The sequence below is a fragment of the Microcaecilia unicolor genome, chromosome 8, assembly GCF_901765095.1.
Source record: "Microcaecilia unicolor chromosome 8, aMicUni1.1, whole genome shotgun sequence".
In the NCBI taxonomy this organism is placed as follows: Eukaryota; Metazoa; Chordata; class Amphibia; order Gymnophiona; family Siphonopidae; genus Microcaecilia; species Microcaecilia unicolor.
In genome coordinates this window covers 7,279,998-7,299,217 of record NC_044038.1, presented here as the reverse complement: position 1 = coordinate 7,299,217, position 19,220 = coordinate 7,279,998, and the positions used below count along the sequence as shown (strand labels likewise).

At 46.5% G+C, this 19,220-nt stretch overlaps 1 protein-coding gene across 2 annotated transcripts in view; it reads right to left on the bottom strand.

Moving 5' to 3' along the window:
• Nucleotides 1-19,220, bottom strand: part of B9D1 (B9 domain containing 1) — a 55,843-nt gene that overhangs the window by 17,143 nt on the left and 19,480 nt on the right. For both annotated transcript variants that reach the window (XM_030213167.1, XM_030213168.1), the window contains one exon: nt 10,241-10,337. In XM_030213167.1, coding sequence (XP_030069027.1) covers nt 10,241-10,337 — 97 coding nt within the window. The remainder of the gene's footprint in view (nt 1-10,240; nt 10,338-19,220) is intronic.

The following is a 19,220-nucleotide window of genomic DNA, read 5'->3' as shown; positions in this document are numbered from 1 at the left end:
ATGTTTCTATCTACTAATACTGTTTTCGTACTATATCGACAGAACTATAATCGTGGGACTTAGACAAAAAAATAAGAATGGTAAACAAGACAATTTATTATATTACAGAATAAAAGGAGCTTGCCACTAGGATCACGAGGAAAGGAAGAGATCTACAAAGTGCAGACATTTTTGTGTCAGCCTCTCCAGACTAAGTAATTTCAGTTACAAAAGCAGTATTTTGCAGGCCTGGCAAATTAAATAAAATGAGTTAAAAAAGCAAAGCAAAAGCAGAGAAGCTATTTTTGCTAGGCTAAAAACTGTTTAAAATTGTATGCTGAGAGAGCATAATGCACATCCTCTAATGTCGCCTTACTTGCTCTCTCAGTTCTTTGCTGCCTGTGATTATCTTTCACTGAGTTGATACAAGATTATCCAGAAATGTACTGCAGCACCCCTGGAATATTCTTAGCCTGGTGTGGCAGAGCCTTTGTAAATCTACTACTACTACTAAACATTTCTAAAGCGCTACTAGGGTTACGCAGCGCTGTACAATTAAACAAAGAGGGACGGTCCCTGCTCAAAGAGCTTACAATCTAAGAGACAAGTGAACGGACAGTCCGATAGGGGCGGTCAAATTGGGGCAGTCTGGATTCACTGAATGGTAAGGGTTAGGTGCTGAACGCAGCATTGAAGAGGTGGGTTTTAAGCAAAGACTTGAAGATGGGCAGGGAGGGGGCTTGGCGTAAGGGCTCGGGAAGGTTGTTCCAAAGCATAGGGTGAGGCGAGGCAGAATGAGCGGAGCCTGGAGTTGGCGGTGGTGGAGAAGGGTACAGAGAGGAGGGATTTGTCCTGTGAACGGAGGTTACGGGCGAGAACGTAAGGGAGATGAGGGTAGAAAGGTAGTGAGGGGCAGCAGACTGAGTGCATTTGTAGGTAAGAAGGTAAGACCTTTGAAGTCAGAATGATTGAATATTTTAACACCCAACAGAAAGGACTGGGGTTCCTAGCCCATTATAAACCATAAAGCTGTATGTCTCTGTTGATCACCCCACCCCTCACCTATCCACACCCATCCTGTTAGAATATCAATGATATGCTTTGATGTCCCCATGCATACCTCCGACCCACCCCCATCCTCCCACCCTGTCAGACTGTCATAGTAATGCTTGAATGTTTTCACTTATATACACTGTCAGCTAGCACATTTGCTTATTTCCGATCTGAGGAAGAAGGGCAACCTTCGAAAGCTAATCAAGAAATGTATTAAGTTATGTCCAATAAAAAAGGTATCATCTTATTTTCTTTTCCATGTTTTATTTTGTTTGATTTCTATTGATAACCTTAAGAGTGGACTAACACGGCTACCACACTCCTCTACTTAGGTAAGAAGGAGAAGCTTGAATTGAATGCGGTATCTGATTGGAAGCCAGTGAAGTGACCTGAGGAGAGGGGTGATATGAGTATATCTAGTTTGCAAACACAAGGATATGAAGCAATCTGATCGGTAATATAAATAGCATCCAGCAAAATAATTTCTTCTGCCAGACCACCACTGAATTATAACTTGCCTATTTCTATTTGTACACAGAGAGACCAGCCTTCAGTGTTTGTATATTACTTGTTCTGAGATATGGAAGAGAAAACACATCTAGGCTATTTTCAAGCATTCTCTTAGGAAACGTGTAACAATGAATTTATTTTCTAACAAAGTTCATAGTTTGATAGACAGAATGAATAATCTGTAAGCAAAAGAGTATACAAAAATGTCAAACTCCAAAAAGCTACAGTTTCTTCCCCCAGTGGCCCCTGATTTATTAGAAGGGCGATGGAGTTGCTTAGGAATTAAGTAGCTACCGCAGGGACTGTCTCTCAATCCAATCAACAGGTCTGCTTTGCCAATCAGCTGTTTCAGTTACATATCAGACTCACCACTTTTAGTTCTGCTGTGCTACACACAAACTGAACAAAAAGGAAAATGACTCAGCAGTCAGACAAAGAGAGTGGAAACCGTCAAGACAAAGTCCCAGGATGGCCGAAAAGGCTCAATTTATTCTTAAAAACAAAGAGGTGTGTTCATACTACTGTCTTCAAATGCCGTATACAGGATACGCTTGACAACCAATTTCCAATACAGTCCATGTTTTGGCATATATGCCTTCGTCAGGGGTCCTCAAGAAAATTATAACAAAAAAAATAAATAACACATAATAACACTAGTAAAAAAATATATATAAAGGATGAAGAATATGCTGGAAAAGGGGAGATGTATGACAAATAAGATTTACGAATGTGACTGGTAGGCTACAATAGAAAACACGTAATAAATTGCCAAAAAAACATGACCATGCAAACATGTACGTAAAAAAACTCAAAGGGGAATTAACTTAACTCCTTCTTCCTATTCCCAAACCTGCAGCGTATAAAATATTTCCTTCCTACCTCTACAAAAGAAGTCACTTGGACTCTCAAATGTGCGCTGGAAACGGACATCTCACATGGAAAAAGAATGAGCTAGCCAGGCCTGGTGATTTTCCAGTCAAAGTCATCTTTATCAGAGACTTATTTATCAGCATCATCAATACTTATATCCCATCTTCCTGATAATAAATGTTACATGCTACTTAGCTATCAGCAGAAAAATCTATTACACATTCAAGTATTTAATTTGCATGTAACACAGATTTGGCGCATTGCCAAGGAGAAATTACATCTTACCTGCTAATTTGCTTTCCTTTAGTCCCTCCGGACCGGACCAGGATTGGACTGATGGGTTGTGCTCGCCTACCAGCAGGTGGAGACTGAGAAAAACTCTGACTCTAGAGAGCCAATAGGAGCCCTGGCCATGTGACCTTAGCCTCAGTATTTGAATAACAAAGCAGGAAAGAAAGAAAGAAAGAAAGAAAGACCATCTGTGCCGTATGGAATCCTAGCAGCCACAAAGCACTCGGCAATGCCAAGTATCAGAGCTCACCAACAACTCTTACCAGAGAAGTGGTATGGCCCGATTTGTACTACAGCTCACCAGCAACTCTCACCAGAGAAGTGGTATGGCTCCCTTGTATTATAGCTCACCAGCAACTCTCACCAGAGAAGTGGTATGGCTCACTTATCTTATAGCTCACCAGCAACTCTCACCAGAGAAGTGGTATGGCTCACTTGTCTTATAGCTCACCAGCAACTCTCACCAGAGAAGTGGTATGGCTCACTTGTCTTATAGCTCACCAGCAACTCTCACCAGAGAAGTGGTATGGCTCACTTGTCTTATAGCTCACCAGCAACTCTCACCAGAGAAGTGGTATGGCTCACTTGTCTTATAGCTCACCAGCAACTCTCACCAGAGAAGTGGTATGGCTCACTTGTCTTATAGCTCACCAGCAACTCTCACCAGAGAAGTGGTATGGCTCACTTGTCTTATAGCTCACCAGCAACTCTCACCAGAGAAGTGGTATGGCTTACTTAAAGTTTCACATATATATACTAGCATGGCTTACTTAAAGGTTCACATATATATATACCAGCAATTGGGTACCCCAGCAACTCTCACCAGAGAAGTGGTATGTCCCTTTTGTAGGAAAGCTCACCAGCAACTCCTACCAGAGAAGTGGTATGGCTCACTTGAATTAGAACTCACCAGCAACTCTCAGCACAGAAGTGCTAAGGACCTCAAAGTTCTATACATATATAGATATATAAATATATACATACATATATAGATAGATATATAAATACATACATACACACACATATATTCCAGCAACTGAACCCACCAGCAACTCCGACCAGAGACGTGGCATGGTCCACTTAAAGTCCTATATATGTACAAGCGTCTTTTTTTTTTTTTTTTTTTAATACCCCGTTGAAAAAGTGACAAAATATGGGAGGGGCCTGGTCCGGTCCGGAGGGACTAAAGGAAAGCAAATTAGCAGGTAAGATCTAATTTCTCCTTCCTTAGCGTCCCTCCGGACCGGACCAGGATTGGACTGATGGGAAGTACCAAAGCAGTAACCTTAAGGGAGGGACCCTTTCAAACCCCTAAGCATCTCCGAGTTGCATAGATCACCTCCTGGCGACAATGAACATGTAGAGTGTATATCAATCAAAAGAGAATGAAGCTAAGCTCAAAATGGCACCGTACAAAATGTGCACCTAGTGCACCAAAAATCGCTGTGCGAAGGAAAGAACCCCGCTTCTCAAGATGGAGCATATGTTATAACACTCTCAGGAAATGGTCCCCCAGTGAGTAGACAAATAGAAGGTATGAATTCCTTAATACGTCGAGATATAGTGAGGCCGAAACAACGGCAACCTTACCTTGACTAGAAGTACCAAAAGGAAGGACCAAATAGCTTGTAACAGTTCTCTAAATATATAAGATCTGTTTTAATAAGTAAAGCATATATAAAGCATATAATTTCCTGTGATCTTGAACGCCAGTAGAAGAGTCCAGACCAGTAAGAAAAAAGTGATTGGAAAAGATGAAAAATGGGAAACTAAGGTAGAGTGAAAAAGAAATACCCAGGTGAAGAAGTACCTCTTACCTAGACGTACTAGCTGATTGGAAAAAAAGAAAACCTGTATGAGAGAAACTTGCAGTCCTGACCCTGCTAGCTGAAGCCATGGCTACTAACAACAGTGTCTGAAAGGAGAAAGAAACCTTAAAGGAAACAAGATGATTTTGAATTATCGTGCGAAGAAGAATAACACCCTGTCCCTCTGACAATGCCACTAAGGCACAGAGGCTAAAAGCTGAGAAGAGAATACTGCAACTACAAAAGATGCCATCCTGCTTAGCAAGGCTGAATGCCTGTCCCAGACTGAGAGCATGCACCAGCCTGAGCAAGAGAGAAACAAAGAGGCCGGACTGGGGAAGAGAGAAGGTCCTCTAGAGAAAACAGAAAACCCCCTCGGCTCCATAAAAAGTCAAGATGACAACCTAAAAGGCAGCCTGGTATATCTGCAAGGAAAAACAAAAAACATAAGGGTTACGCCCCTGAGATCCAAATATCTAAGCGAAATGCCCGACCTGAAGAGAAGGCCACCATGCCAGAAGGGGATGGCATGCTACAGGGCTGGTCAGATGGTAGATCCATACAAATGACTCCCCTTGAATAAAACAGACATCAGCCATGAAATAAACCAAACGTCAGTGCGGATGTGAACCCACCTAGGAGGCAGGACGATTAGAGTCAGAGTGAGAACAGAAGCTGGGCCTCCCCGATGACATCTCACTGCACTGTTCGCTAGATTACCCCTTAGGCAGCTTACAGAGAAAAGTGAAAACATGCAAAAATAAAATGACATACATGTCAATCGTGTAAAGGGGGGCACATGCAAGCCCTGTAAAGAAACAGAATGACCAGATAGTAGAACTGTCCGAGGAAAGGATGTACCTTCAATACACAAGAAGACCAGAGACCTACCAGGGGCCTCAATATGTAGCCTAAGAAGGCAACAGACCTACCAGGAGACCGAAGACCATTCTGAAAGAACATAAGCTAGAAACAGTCCTGCCAGAGAGCAGGATTGAGTCTTTGAAGTAACCTAAGATGATAACAGTCCTATGAGAGTACAGAAAGAGCATTCCGGACTAACATAACATGGCAACAATGCTGACCAAAGACAGAGTGCTCAGAATAAAACGCTAGCCCTCAGGGATACCTCCTTGCTCCGAGAGCGACTGACAGTCCCCTAGTTGCAATGTAAAGAGACCACATGGTAATCCTGAAAGCAAACCGAATGCCAAGAGCCAAGAAGGAAAAAATTAAGTTGCAAAGTAAAGAGACCACATGGTAGTCCTGGAAGTAAAACCAAATGCCAGGAGGAATGTCCTACTCAACTAATGCCGAAAAGAAGAGCAGCAGTCTCGGGGAAAAAAACAAAAGGGAAGCTGCAAATGCTTCAGAACACTCAAAAAGATAAAGAGCACGGGAGTGCAGCTCATGAGACTGCAAAAGGCAATTGCCCAGGGAAAAAACCTTGCAACTATGTCGCATGTAACCCCAAAATATTGTGGAGACTGCAAAATATTTAGACGACTCTTGACCACCAGTACTAGGCATCCTGAGAACCATAAAAATTGCACTTCTCGGTCTGCGACTTGCTGACTTGTCGACAAGAGGTTTTTTGTTTTTTTTTTAAATAGCTAGCTGACTCGCCATGAGTGAAGAAGAATCTCCCCTTTTCTGAGGGGTAGCATAACTATGATGAACTTTTAGAGACTGGAAAACAGTGTTGTGAAGGGACATTATTGCGCATTGTGAGCTGGTCACCCTTCCAGGACCCAGCCCGGGCGGACCCTGCTTAGCTTCCTTCACACCGGGCTCTATCCTTCTCAGAAACTCTCCTAAGAGAAATATGCAGAAACGTTTGTATCAAAAAATGTGCTGCACAAAGCTTCACTATGGATCGAAGGCTTTCATGAAAAAGACTTGAGACTTTGAGAGCGCTCTTGACAGCATTTAGAATTGAAATAGGAGGAAGGAAAATTCCTTCTTAGGAACTAGGTTCTTGTGATAAAGATTTGAGACATTGAGAGTGCGCATGACGGCAGTGAGATTCCAAATAGGAGGAAGGGAGATCCATTCTTAGGAACTAGAAATTAAAATTGCATTCGGAAGAATCAAGAGAGAAAATGGTCTAAGATCCAAGAGTTTATGTAGGGAGACCCCTACTTCACATGCCTTGCCGTGAGAGCGATAGAGAAAGGAGGCGAAATGAAAAGCATAACCATCTAAAAATAAAACCGCAAGAACTCCTGGACAGAGGAAATAAGAAGATGACTGTCGTGTAAGAGAAGCCTGCAACTATGATTTCATGACACAAAGTTAAACAGGTGAGAGTGGCATGTACCTATGATAACATCCTTACTGCCCCCATGCCTGTGGAAGAACAAACGTACAGCTAACATATAGGAAATATCCTGGTATGGAAAGCAACCTAAGTGCAAAGGCATAAAGTACTACATGCATCAACCTTCTCCTACAAGAGCACGCAACTCTGGAACGCACTGCCACGCGGCAGTGGGATACAAATGCAATTAAATAAATAAATAAATAAATAAATAAATAAACCTTTCGAAAAATGCTATAACAAAAAAAACACAACTGTGAACTACCTTCCCACAGTCACATTGGAGCTGACTCTGTGGGTGCTTGAGCACCCCCGATATTGAGAAAAACTCATGTATATGTCCAGGGAGGGGTCATTTTCATTGGACTTAGCACCCCCAATAATTTTGAAAAGTTGGCTCCTAGCCCACAGACAAACGCCACCCGAGATTATAAAGAAACAAACATCAAACAGGCTGGCCGAGTAATGTATATATAGTGGGACACAGACATACAGGAGTCCCAGAAAGAGAAATAAATTACTAAAACTGGGACCTGCACCCAGTTCTGTAGCCCACCTTTTGATGCTGCTTTTAACTCCTAACCCTTATTCACTCTGTTCAGGACCCTTATTTTAAACCTGCTCACTTTAAAATCTCCTTATCTCTTGTTTGTTCTGTCTGTCCTAATGAGATTGTAAGATCTGAGGAGCAGGGACTGTCTCTTCATATTCAAGTGTACAGCGCTGCGTTTTTCTAGTAGCGCTTTAGAAATGATAAATAGTAGTAGTAGCAGCTTCAGAGACTGTAGTGCTGACTATTAGGCTACAGCAACCAGCTACTCAACATTAACAACATAAAAAGCAAAGAAATGACCCCCCTAACGAACATAGGCGACTCCTGAGAAAAATCAGCCCCAAACGGCCCGAAGACGGCGAAAAAGAAAGTCCCGACGCACCCCCCAGCGGCGCACAATATTTACAGGAGCCGGAAGAGGAAATCCCCGACGCTGGCATACAGCGTGTCTCAGCTTCTCGGACATGACGGTAACGCGCGTGCACGCGCGTACCCGATTCGCGCCAAAATCTCTTTTTTTTTTTTTTTTTTTTTAAGCCCTGCTCCGCCGAACAAACCGCTAAGGGAAGAACACAAACGGCAGTGCTAAATAAAATACAGCTCAACTCTAAAAGAGGGCTGAAAACAAAATGCTGCCGCTTACTCTTTTTTTTTTTTTTTACACAGCTGACTCACAGCATTCCCATGCAAACAGAGCTGTCTGCTCAGTCAGTGGGGACAAGTTGTCTTTAATTTTTTTTTTTTTTTTTTTTTTTACACCTAAACTCCTCCAAATTACTGCTGCCTCTTTTTTTTTTTTTTTTTTTAACCAGCTAGATAATATAGACACCTAAAACAGCAACCAGAGCTGCCTGCTCATTAAAGTAATGGGGAAAACTCCGCTGAAGAGCAATAGAACAACACATAGCTGTCTGCTCGTTAGAAGCCGGGGGATGTAGCTTATCAGATTTAATTTTCTATAGTGGCTGCCTCTCCCAAAGACATACACCTTTCTAAACAAAGGGTAGTCCTTCCCAGCTATGTATGGGAGATGGGGAGGAAGGGGGGAGGGACCTGGAAACATCCGAGTTTGACACCCCCAGAGGCTGTAAAAGAAAGGAAAAGAAGTCCCTACCTGACCAGCGTCTAACAGAGAATTCCTAGGCACAGAAGAAGAGGTAGCAATGTTGTTCTTATTGTAAACCTCTAAAAGAGAAAGATAAAGAGAGAGACTAATGGGCTCGCTTCCTACCTGCTGGGAGACTGAGAAAATACTGAGGCTAAGGTCACATGGCCAGGGCTCCTATTGGCTCTCTAGAGTCAGAGTTTTTCTCAGTCTCCACCTGCTGGTAGGCGAGCACAACCCATCAGTCCAATCCTGGTCCGGTCCGGAGGGACGCTAAGGAACTGAGCATTAGGGAGGAATGCGGAGTCCCTCTTTTGCATGCATTTACATGCAATTTGCATTCAGAGCTGGCGAGCTCGTTATCTCACGCACTCGTCAGATCTGATCATTGTGCGCCAGCAAACGCAGGTGCTAATCCGGTGATAATGGTCTCTAGTGCCAGCGTTTGCTTCTGATCATCTGGGCCGAAGATTAGCTGGGTATTGACAGTGCAAGTGAGGACTCAGGAACCAGGTGGGATTGTAGTTAAGGACTTAGATTTGGTTAAGGTGGAAGAGTGGGATCAAGTGGCAACTAAGAAACTGAGTAGGAATTAGATGAACAACGGAAACTAGGTGAGGGGTACGAGTAGGGCTGTGAGACTGAGTACAGAAAATATGGGGAGGGGAGATGATTTAAGGGGTTGGGAAGAACTTCAAAGGGACAGAGAACTATGTAGAGAGTGAGAGACAAAGGAAGGGGGCTGGTCTTTAAAGGAAGTGAGAAAAGATGGAAATGGGATCCTGGAAGGTGGGGGTAAACAGCCGTACACTTGCATAACAAACTCCCCCCCCTCCCCCAAAAAAAAAACAAAAACCAAATTTGCTCCAAACCTTGACTGCAGATAGATGTACTTTTACCTGCATCCAAAAAGGAGGTTCTTTCCATGCATAAATTTGCTTGAAGGTAGATATAAATGGAAATGCTAAGAAGTACCTGCTGTCCCCCTATCGGAATGCATTTTCAAAGAGAAACCTCTGCATGGAGTTTCCCTTCTACATCCACAAGCTTGAAAGCACTGCATGCAGTATAAAAATTGGCTATTAAATCTGGACCCATAATGCCAGACATCTGTCCTACTTATATTATATTCCCAAGCAATGAATTTCAATTTAGCTCATACATATTAATGATGGCTACCATTAACACTTAACAGATTTTCGTGCTTGAGGACTGGTACACCCTCAAGGGATTCCTTGAGGGTCTTCCAGTTTAGCAAACGTAGGATACTGAGCCAGATGGACCACTGGTCTGACCCGGTATGGCTATTCTTATGTTCTTAGAATTCAGTAAATTCCAATGAAGTGAAACAGAACAACATTTTAAACAGTACAGATGCCATTTCTTAGAAACGTAGCAGAGGAAATCTGAAACCTTTGGGCAGCAAGAAGAGATAACGTTCAAGGTGAAGTTACGGATTTCAAACTGAAGACTGACGAGCTTCAAAGGATTTACAAAGCCTAAAAAGAACATTACATTTCAGAAGGTTCAGCTGATCCCCAGTACTGAAAGCACACAGATAGGCTGGACTCATCACCAGCAAAGACCCTGGGCTCAGCTGTAAAGGTCAACAATTCTGCAGAAAGATTTGTTAAGCACACAGGCTGTTAGTATGTCCTATTTTTTTTTCACTTCTCTGTACGCTTTCCCTTCCTCTCTAAACCAAGGACCATTTTAAATGGAAACAAGTGCACATCACATTTTTCACTCACCTCCCAGGTGTGAACGGCACATGTACAGCTCCATAGCCTCTGACAACATCGTTCCCAAAGACGTCTGGTCCATACACACTTATGACAATCTGTGGCCCTTGCAAAAGAAAAACACACAACATTTTACTGAAAAGAATAAACGTCTACAGTATCCTTTTGTTTACAAATCATCCAATATCTCAGCCCAGATAGAAACTTTCACCAGCTTTATACACCAGAAATACCCCAAATCGAACATGGTTCAAAACTCAGTCACTATTTGGGACATCAATTGTCTGAATTATGTCCTAGAAAACCCACTATAATTTACAGTGACATTCTTATAAAGGAAAAACAAGGATAAGATCACCTTGTCTTCAGTTTGGGAGCTCGTTCATGCATTCAAGTATGTTGTATGGCATTTATATCTCTTATTATCAAACCCAATGGTTTACCCAATTAATTTTAAAGTAAATGTATTTATTTATTTCCAAAAATTTATATCCCGCTTTAGAATCAAGTGTGGGAAACGATAATCAGATCATCCATTTTACGTCACTTTTATCACTGAAATATGTCATTTTAAGGTCAGCGTCCCTTCCAGATACTATTTCAGCAAAGACCAAAAAAATATTAGATATATTGATTGACAATTGCCCTGAAAGAAACAGAAATCGAAGGTGGTGGATTTGTGTCTGCTTAATAGAAAGACATGATAGGAGGATTGTAAAGAAAGCTGGCTTTACAGAAAGATATTTAACAATCTGGCAGCTAGTATTGGAATTGTGCATTGCCCTAATGATGGATGATCCTACGAAATAAAGAGCGTGCTTTATTGTATATCCATATGTTCGACCATCTGGTGGCTTCTACAATGTATAGCTAGGATGTGTTAGAATCCATGATTTATGTTATAATTTAAACATTAATATCAGTAATTTCTATGCTCTCTTGCTACAGTTAAGGTAAAATTATGTATAATCATACCTGATAATTTTCTTTCCATTAATCATAGCTGATCAATCCATAGACTGGTGGGTTGTGTCCATCTACCAGCAGGTGGAGATAGAGAGCAAACTTTTGCCTCCCTATATGTGGTCATGTGCTGCCGGAAACTCCTCAGTATGTCGATATCAAAGCTCCATCCGCAGGACTCAGCACTTAGAGAATTACACCCACGAAGGGACACTCTGCCCAGCTCACCACCGCCGAAACGGGGGAGGGGAATTAACCCAGCTCATCCCCACACAAGTGGGGGAGGGGAATCCGTCCAGCTCATCCCCGCGGAGCGGGGGAGGGACACCACACCCGCCGATGCGGGGGGATCTGGCTTATCCTGCAACCGCAACCGCGGGAGGAGCTGACTGACCCTAACACCGCCGAAGCGGGAGGGGTACAAAGCTGCCCTACAGCCGCACGAAGCGGGAGGGAGTGCCGGCAGAATTTATGTCTCAATCCAGCCCCGTAAAACGGAGGGGAGAGGAATGCAGCAGCTCACTGTAACACAAACTCGTCTCAACTCTTGAAGAATCCAAGTGAAAGAAGAACTTGAACACGAAGTCCTCCTGAAGTAACTGAAGGCTAAACTTGAACCTAAAATTCAACCAGAATATAAACAGTACAGATATCTGGGAGGGGCTATGGATTGATCAGCTATGATTAATGGAAAGAAAATTATCAGGTATGATTATACATAATTTTACCTTCCATATCATCAAGCTGATCAATCCATAGACTGGTGGGATGTACCGAAGCAGTACTCACCCAGGGCGGGACATAGAAATCCCTGACCTCAACACTGAAGCTCCAAACCGGGCCTCCGCCCGTGCAGCCACAGTCAAACGGTAATGCTTGGAGAATGTATGAGCCGAAGCCCACGTTGCCGCCTTGCATATCTCTTCCAAGGAGACGGATCCGGCCTCTGCCATCGAGGCCGCCTGAGCTCTCGTGGAGTGAGCCTTCAGCTGGATAGGCGGCACCTTCCCCGCGGCCACATAAGCCGCTGCAATGGCTTCCTGGACCCATCTTGCCACTGTAGGCTTAGCAGCCTGCAGACCCTTACGAGGACCTGCAAACAGGACAAACAGATGATCCGATTTCCGGAAATCATTGGTCACTTCCAAGTATCTGATGATGACTCGTCTCACATCCAGATATTCAAGAGCGGAGTACTCCTCTGGGTAGTCCTCCCTACGAAAGGAAGGGAGACAGAGCTGCTGATTCACATGGAAGCGAGAACCAATCTTGGGCAGGAAGGAAGGCACTGTGCGAATAGTCACTCCTGCCTCAGTGCACTGCAGAAAAGGCTCTCGACATGAGAGCGCCTGGAGCTCGGAAACTCTTCTGTCTGAAGTGATAGCCACCAAAAAGACTGCTTTCAACGTCAGGTCTTTCAGAGATGCCCTCGACAAGGGTTCCAAAGGCGGCTTCTGCAATGCTCTTAGCACCAGGTTGAGATTCCACGCAGGCACCACTGAGTGCAGAGGAGGGCGCAGGTGATTAACTCCCTTGAGAAAGCGCACCACATCTGGCTGCGAAGCCAGGGAAGCACCCTTCAGGCGGCCCCTGAAGCAAGCCAGAGCCGCTACCTGGACTTTAAGGGAACTGAGCGACAGGCCTTTCTCCAGACCTTCTTGCAGGAACGCCAACACTGAAGAAATTGGAGCAGTGAAGGGAGAAAGTGAGCCTGCTTCACACCATGCTGCAAAGATACGCCAAACCCTGGCGTAAGCAGTAGAAGTAGAGCGCTTCCTCGCTCTCAGCATAGTGGCGATGACCTTGTCTGAGAAGCCCTTCTTCCTCAGACGCTGCCGCTCAATAGCCAGGCCGTAAGACCAAAGGGAGAGGGATCCTCCATCACCACGGGACCCTGATGTAACAGGCCCTGCTCCACTGACAGCCGCAGAGGATCGTCGACTGAGAGCCTGAACAAGTCCGCATACCAGGGACGTCTGGGCCAATCCGGACCCACCAGGATTACCCTGCCGGGATGCTTTGCCACCCGGTCTAGCACCCTGCCCAACATGGGCCAGGGCGGGAACACATAGAGGAGCTCTTGTGTCGGCCACTGTTGGAGAAGAGCATCTACTCCCAGGGATCGAGGGTCCCGTCCTCTGCTGAAAAAGCGCGGCACTTGGCCATTGGCCGATGACGCCATCAGATCTAGGCTCGGCTGGCCCCAGCGCTTCGTGATGTCCAAGAACGCCTGAGCAGATAGTTGCCACTCTCCGGGCTCCAAGGTATGGCGACTGAGAAAGTCCGCCTTGACATTCATGACTCCGGCAATGTGGGCCGCTGAAAGCTGCTCCAGGTTCGCTTCCGCCCACTGGCAAAGACTCATAGCCTCCTTGGCTAGAGGGGCGCTCTGGTACCTCCCTGGCGGTTGATATAGGCCACAGCCGTGGCATTGTCCGACAGGACCCGTACAGGCTTCAACACGAGTACCGGGATGAACTCCAATAACACCAAGCGAATGGCTCTGAGTTCCAGGAGGTTGATAGACCACTTGCCTCTGCAGGAGACTAGAGCCCCTGCGCTGTCCTTCCCAAGCAGTGGGCTCCCCAGCCCATCAAAGAGGCGTCTGTCGTGACGACAATCCACTCCGGGGTCACCAGAGGCAATCCTGCAGACAACTTGTCTGTCTGCGTCCACCAGCTCAGCGCCTTGCGCACTGCTGGGTCCACGGGAAGGCGCACAGCATAATCCTCCGACATCGGAGTCCAGCGCAGCAGCAGAGATAGCTGTAGTGGTCTCATATGAGCCCTGGCCCAGGGCACTACTTCCATCGTGGCCGTCATAGAGCCCAACAGCTGCACGTAGTCCCAAGCCCGAATAGGAGAGGCTACTAGGAACTAGTCCACCTGAGCCTGAAGCTTGACAATCCGATTGTCTGGCAGGAACACTCTGCCCACTTGGGTGTCGAATCGAACTCCCAGATACACCAGGGACTGAGTCGGGCGCAGCTGGCTCTTCTTCCAGTTGATGATCCATCCCAGGGAGCTCAAAAGAGCAACTACCCGGTCCATAGCTTTGCCGCACTCTGCATAAGAGGGGGCTCGGATCAACCAGTCGTCCAGATAAGGATGGACTTGTACTCCTTCCTTTAGCAGGAAGGCCGCTATGACCCCCATTACTTTGGAAAAGGTCTGCGGAGCAGTAGCCAACCCGAAAGGGAGGGCTCTGAACTGGAAGTGTTGTCTCAGGACTGTAAAACGCAGAAAGCGTTGGAGAGGAGGCCAGATGGGAATATGCAGGTACGCTTCCTTGATGTCCAAGGAAGCCAAGAACTCTCCTGCCTTCACTGCCGCTATAACAGAGCGGAGAGTCTCCATGCGAAAGTGCCTCACTTTCCAGGCCCGATTGACCCCTTTGAGGTCGAGGATAGGCCGGACAGAACCTCCTTTCTTTGGAACCACAAAGTAAATGGAGTAACGTCCCTTGCCAATCTGATTTTTTGGCACCGGAACGACCGCACCCAGGCGGATCAGGTTGTCCAAGGTCTGCTGCACTACCACAGCTTGACCGGAGACTTGCAGGGAGAGAGTACAAACCCGTCTCTTAAGGGTTGGCAGAACTCTAGCTTGTAGCCGTCTCTGATGACTTCCAGCACCCACGCGTCTGAAGTTATAGTGGTCCACTCGCCCAGAAACGAGGACAGCCGTCCTCCAATCTGCACTGGGGCGTGGACCAAGGCCCCGTCATTGGGTACGAGACCCTGGGGGAGGACCGGAGGGAGCACCTCCGGGACGGCGGTCTCTGCGAAAGGAATGCTGCTTGGGGGAGAAATTCCTCTTGAAGGAAGAGGGGGCAGAGGAACCCGACTTGCCCGGGCGGTATGGAGGTATCGGGACGAGTACTAACCCGAGCCCTGACCTCTGGTAATTTCTTGCCCTTAGACGTGCCGAGATCGGTCACGATTTTGTCCAGCTCGACCCCAAAGAGCAGCTTGCCTTTAAAAGGCAATCTAGCCAGGCGGGATTTAGAGGCGTGGTCAGCAGACCAATGTTTCAGCCAAAGCCACCGCCGCGCAGAGACTGTCTGAGCCATGCCTTTAGCTGAGGCTCTCCAGACATCATACAGCAAGTCTGCCAAATAGGCTAAGCCCGATTCCAGGGCCGGCCAATCAGCCCTCAAGGAATGATCCGAGGGGGAAGCCCGCTGCACCATAGTCCGGCACGCCCTGGCCACATAGGAGCCGCAAACTGAGGCCTGCAAACTTAAAGCAGCTGCCTCCAAGGACGACCTTAAGGCCGCCTCCAATCTTCTGTCTTGGGCGTCCTGTAGGGCCGTGCCACCTTCCACCGGCAACGCCGTTTTCTTAGTCACCGCAGTGATGAAAGAATCCACGGTAGGCCACAGATAGGCCTCACGTTCACTCACAGCCAAAGGATAGAGGCGGGACATAGCCCTAGCCACTTTAAGGCTCGTTTCCGGGACATCCCATTGAGCCGCAATTAAGGTGTGCATGGCATCATGCACGTGGAAGGTTCTAGGCGGGCGCTTCGTCCCCAGCATAATGGCAGAGCCAACAGGGGCTGAGGGAGAGACGTCCTCCGGAGAGGAAATCTTCAAAGTGTCCATGGCCTGTAACAACAGGTTGGGCAAATCCTCTGGGCTAAAAAGCCGCGCTGCAGAGGGGTCATCCGCTCCATCCGAGCGGGGATCTATCTCCTCCAAGGAATCCGCAAAGGATCGTTGGGAGACCTCAGACACGCTGCCCTCATCTACATCGGAGGAGACAAAAGTCCTCCAAGGCCTGGAAATCAACCCGAGGGCGTTTACCTCTGGGAACCTCAACCTCTTTATCAGAAGAGGGAGCAGGGGCAGCGTTTTGCATGAGGAAAGCCTGATGCAGCAGCAAAACAAACTCGGGGGAGAAACCCCCCAGACTGTGCACTTCCGCAGCCTGGGCAACAGCCCTAGACGCACTCTCAACCGGCGCTCGCAATAGCGGGGGAGAGACATGCTGCGCATCCAAAATGGCGTCCGGCGCGAAACTCCGTGAAGGAGCCGCGCGGGAAGAACGGCGCTTAACTTTAGCCGCTTTTGTGCCGTCGCCCAAATTAAGGGCGTTCATGGCATTAATGTCTCCAACCTCAAGGGCGGCCCCGAAGAAGCCGTCCGAGCCGCGTGGCCGGCCAAGATGGCGGAGGCGAGGAGCGGGGGATGGGCGTTTATGGCGGGAAAAAACCGCCACGCCGGAGGAACGACCGGGACATTCATCGGTCACTAAACTATCACCCATCAAGGGCGAATCAGGTTGTAAAACCCCCGCATCCCCTCTAGAAGCGCTCCAGCGATCCGGGGAGCGACCCTTTGCGCCCTCGCCCTCCGACGCCATTGCCACGAGGAGAAGAATCGGGGAACCCCCTGCCCGCTATAAAAAGGTAAAATTACCTGCTTGCCGCTCCGAGCTGTAACGAACTGGTGTCCCAGTGAGTAGCTGCAATGAACGTTTAAAGAAACGTCGAATTAAACGCCTTTAAAGACGTTTAAAAAATTTTTTTTTTTTTAAACGGAGCCAGCGGGAGGGGGGAGAAAAGGAGGGACCTGGCACCACCAGGTTTGCACTTGCTCAAAAGAGCCCTCAACCCCAGGCCTCAACAAAACCCAAGGATTAGGCTTGGAGGCCTAGCCAGAGCTGCTGCTGTGTGTGACCACCACCTGCTGAGATAGAGAACATACTGAGGAGTTTCCGGCAGCACATGACCACATATAGGGAGGCAAAAGTTTGCTCTATATCTCCACCTGCTGGTAGATGGACACAACCCACCAGTCTATGGATTGATCAGCTTGATGATATGGAAGTGAGATATACATGTGTAAGGTCCAGAGATAGGTCTTGCATCTGTTTTTTAATTTCATGTTTTGACACAATTTAGTAAAGACTATTTGAACTATTAAAAAAAAAAGAAGTACAAAGGATTTCAGAAAGAGGCACATGAGAAGAATGACTGGTAAAGCTGAAAAAGAAGGCAGTCAGGATAGCAAAGGCATGCATGGAAGAATTGGTTAGCTAGAGAAGTAAAGAGGTGAAAAGGCTTTTTAGGTGAGATTGTAAGAGAAGAAAGGGAGAAATGTTTGGAAATGCCTTTGGTATTCATGGAAAGGATTGCCAACTGCTGGCAAAGTGCCACACTATCTGTAGAAGAGAGCTTACGTGGAACAAGAAAAAGTGGAGTATAAGAGACGGAAGTCAAAGAAGGTTCTGAGAAGTCCGGAGTGGTTCTGTAGAACTAGAGAAAGGTGGAATTGTCCCCTCTTTGTAGAAATGGTATTAGGGGAGGAGTTTGGAAATTATAATTTGCTTAGACTGTCTTCACTAATGGCAATATAATACAGACTTAAAACCATAGGATTCAAAGCAGGTAACAAAAATAAAAACAATTATGACAATGAAATAAAGCTTAACCCTTCACATATATAAACCAAATCACATCACAAACAGTAATATTCTTAATCCCTCCCGGCTCAGAATATATAGTCACTACACACTGCCGCCTGTAAATCCAGAGGCTGCCATTTCAAAGGCCTGTTTCAGTATAGTCTCAATCTGGTGCTCATGAAGGCCTCCGAGATCGATGCCATCATCTATTGTGATGGTGAACTCTGAAGTCACTGATGTGAGCAAAACATTCACCTTGGGTACTCAAAACCTCGCTTCCTCATCTGGAAGCAAAGGATACAAGTACTCACTGCCCTGCCAACTCCGAGGCCAGCTTCCAGAGTACTCCACTCCACCTAAACAGAGCTCTAAAGGCTTGATGAACTAGGAAAGTTTTGTACAGTTACGCAGCCCCTCTAAATATTGGATCCCCCAAGGCCCCTGTTTCCCCTGATATGGCCAATTGCTTCCATGTTTTCCAGGATCATCAACAGCAACTCTTCCCTTTGGATGGGGCAGAGTATCAAAGGGATATCCCTGCCCTGACAGATAATTCTTCTTCCTCTAACAGACAACAAGAAGATCTATTCTGGTCACCTAAACTGAAAAAATTCCAGAGGTCAAAGTCTGCTGACACTGTCAATCGTGACTTCTAGTCCTCCTGCTCATCCATATGGGCCTCTTAGCCAGACCTGGCTTCATCAAATGGTGAGCCTGGACCCCACAAGTTCACACCCGAGAAACTTCCTGTATTCTGCCACACTAAAATAGCTTTGTGCATTAAAGGCATGATCTCTGGTGAGAATGAGGCCCCTAGTTCCTGAGGGTCCTATGCTTCTGTCGATTCCTGGACCCAGCTTGCAACATGACCAGCCTCCCGTAAAGATTCCCTTTAGACCTGGGGTGGGAGATTTATGAAAACTAAAGTAATGGACCTGGAAATGGCCACCTTTCCCGTACTACCACAAAAAACAGCAATTTCTTGTGAAACAGCAGCCAGCTACCTGGGCTAGTCCCTGCAAGCCTTGCACGCAAGTAAAACTGCGGCTCACTCACGGACAGCTCCATCTGCTGTGCTTCATCAGAGCTGCCCTGGCAGCTCCATATAGGGTGAAGCACTTTGCACTCTCCAAAGTAACTGCCATAATTGTGCGTCTGTCTCAACTATCTCCTGCTATGATTAGGTATTGAGAGCTGGTCGTGATGATTTTTGCAGCCACTTCACTGGCCACTGGCTCTCAAGGTAGGCTGCAAGAGCTCCCGTCTGCTAATCAGGTTGCCACACTCCACAGTACTAACAACTCCTGGGCTCATCAGGATGCCTGACGTGCTTAAACCCTGAGGTTGCCAAAACAATCCTTCTGCTTACCTGTGTCAAGTTTTCCTTCCTTTCAAAGCCTATTGCTGTCTTTATCCTTTGTATGTGTTCATGTATGAACAGAGAAGAAAAAATAGAGACAGCTGGGAGTGGAAGAGGGACGTAACTGCTCCAGGTATCTCCCTAGGGGTTTAGAGGCAGAATCCAATAAAGCCTAGTGACCCTTCCCCTCCGCCAGCACTCAACTGGGTATGCAGTTCTCCAACCTGGCTCAGGAGCATACCCTACAGTCAATCCAA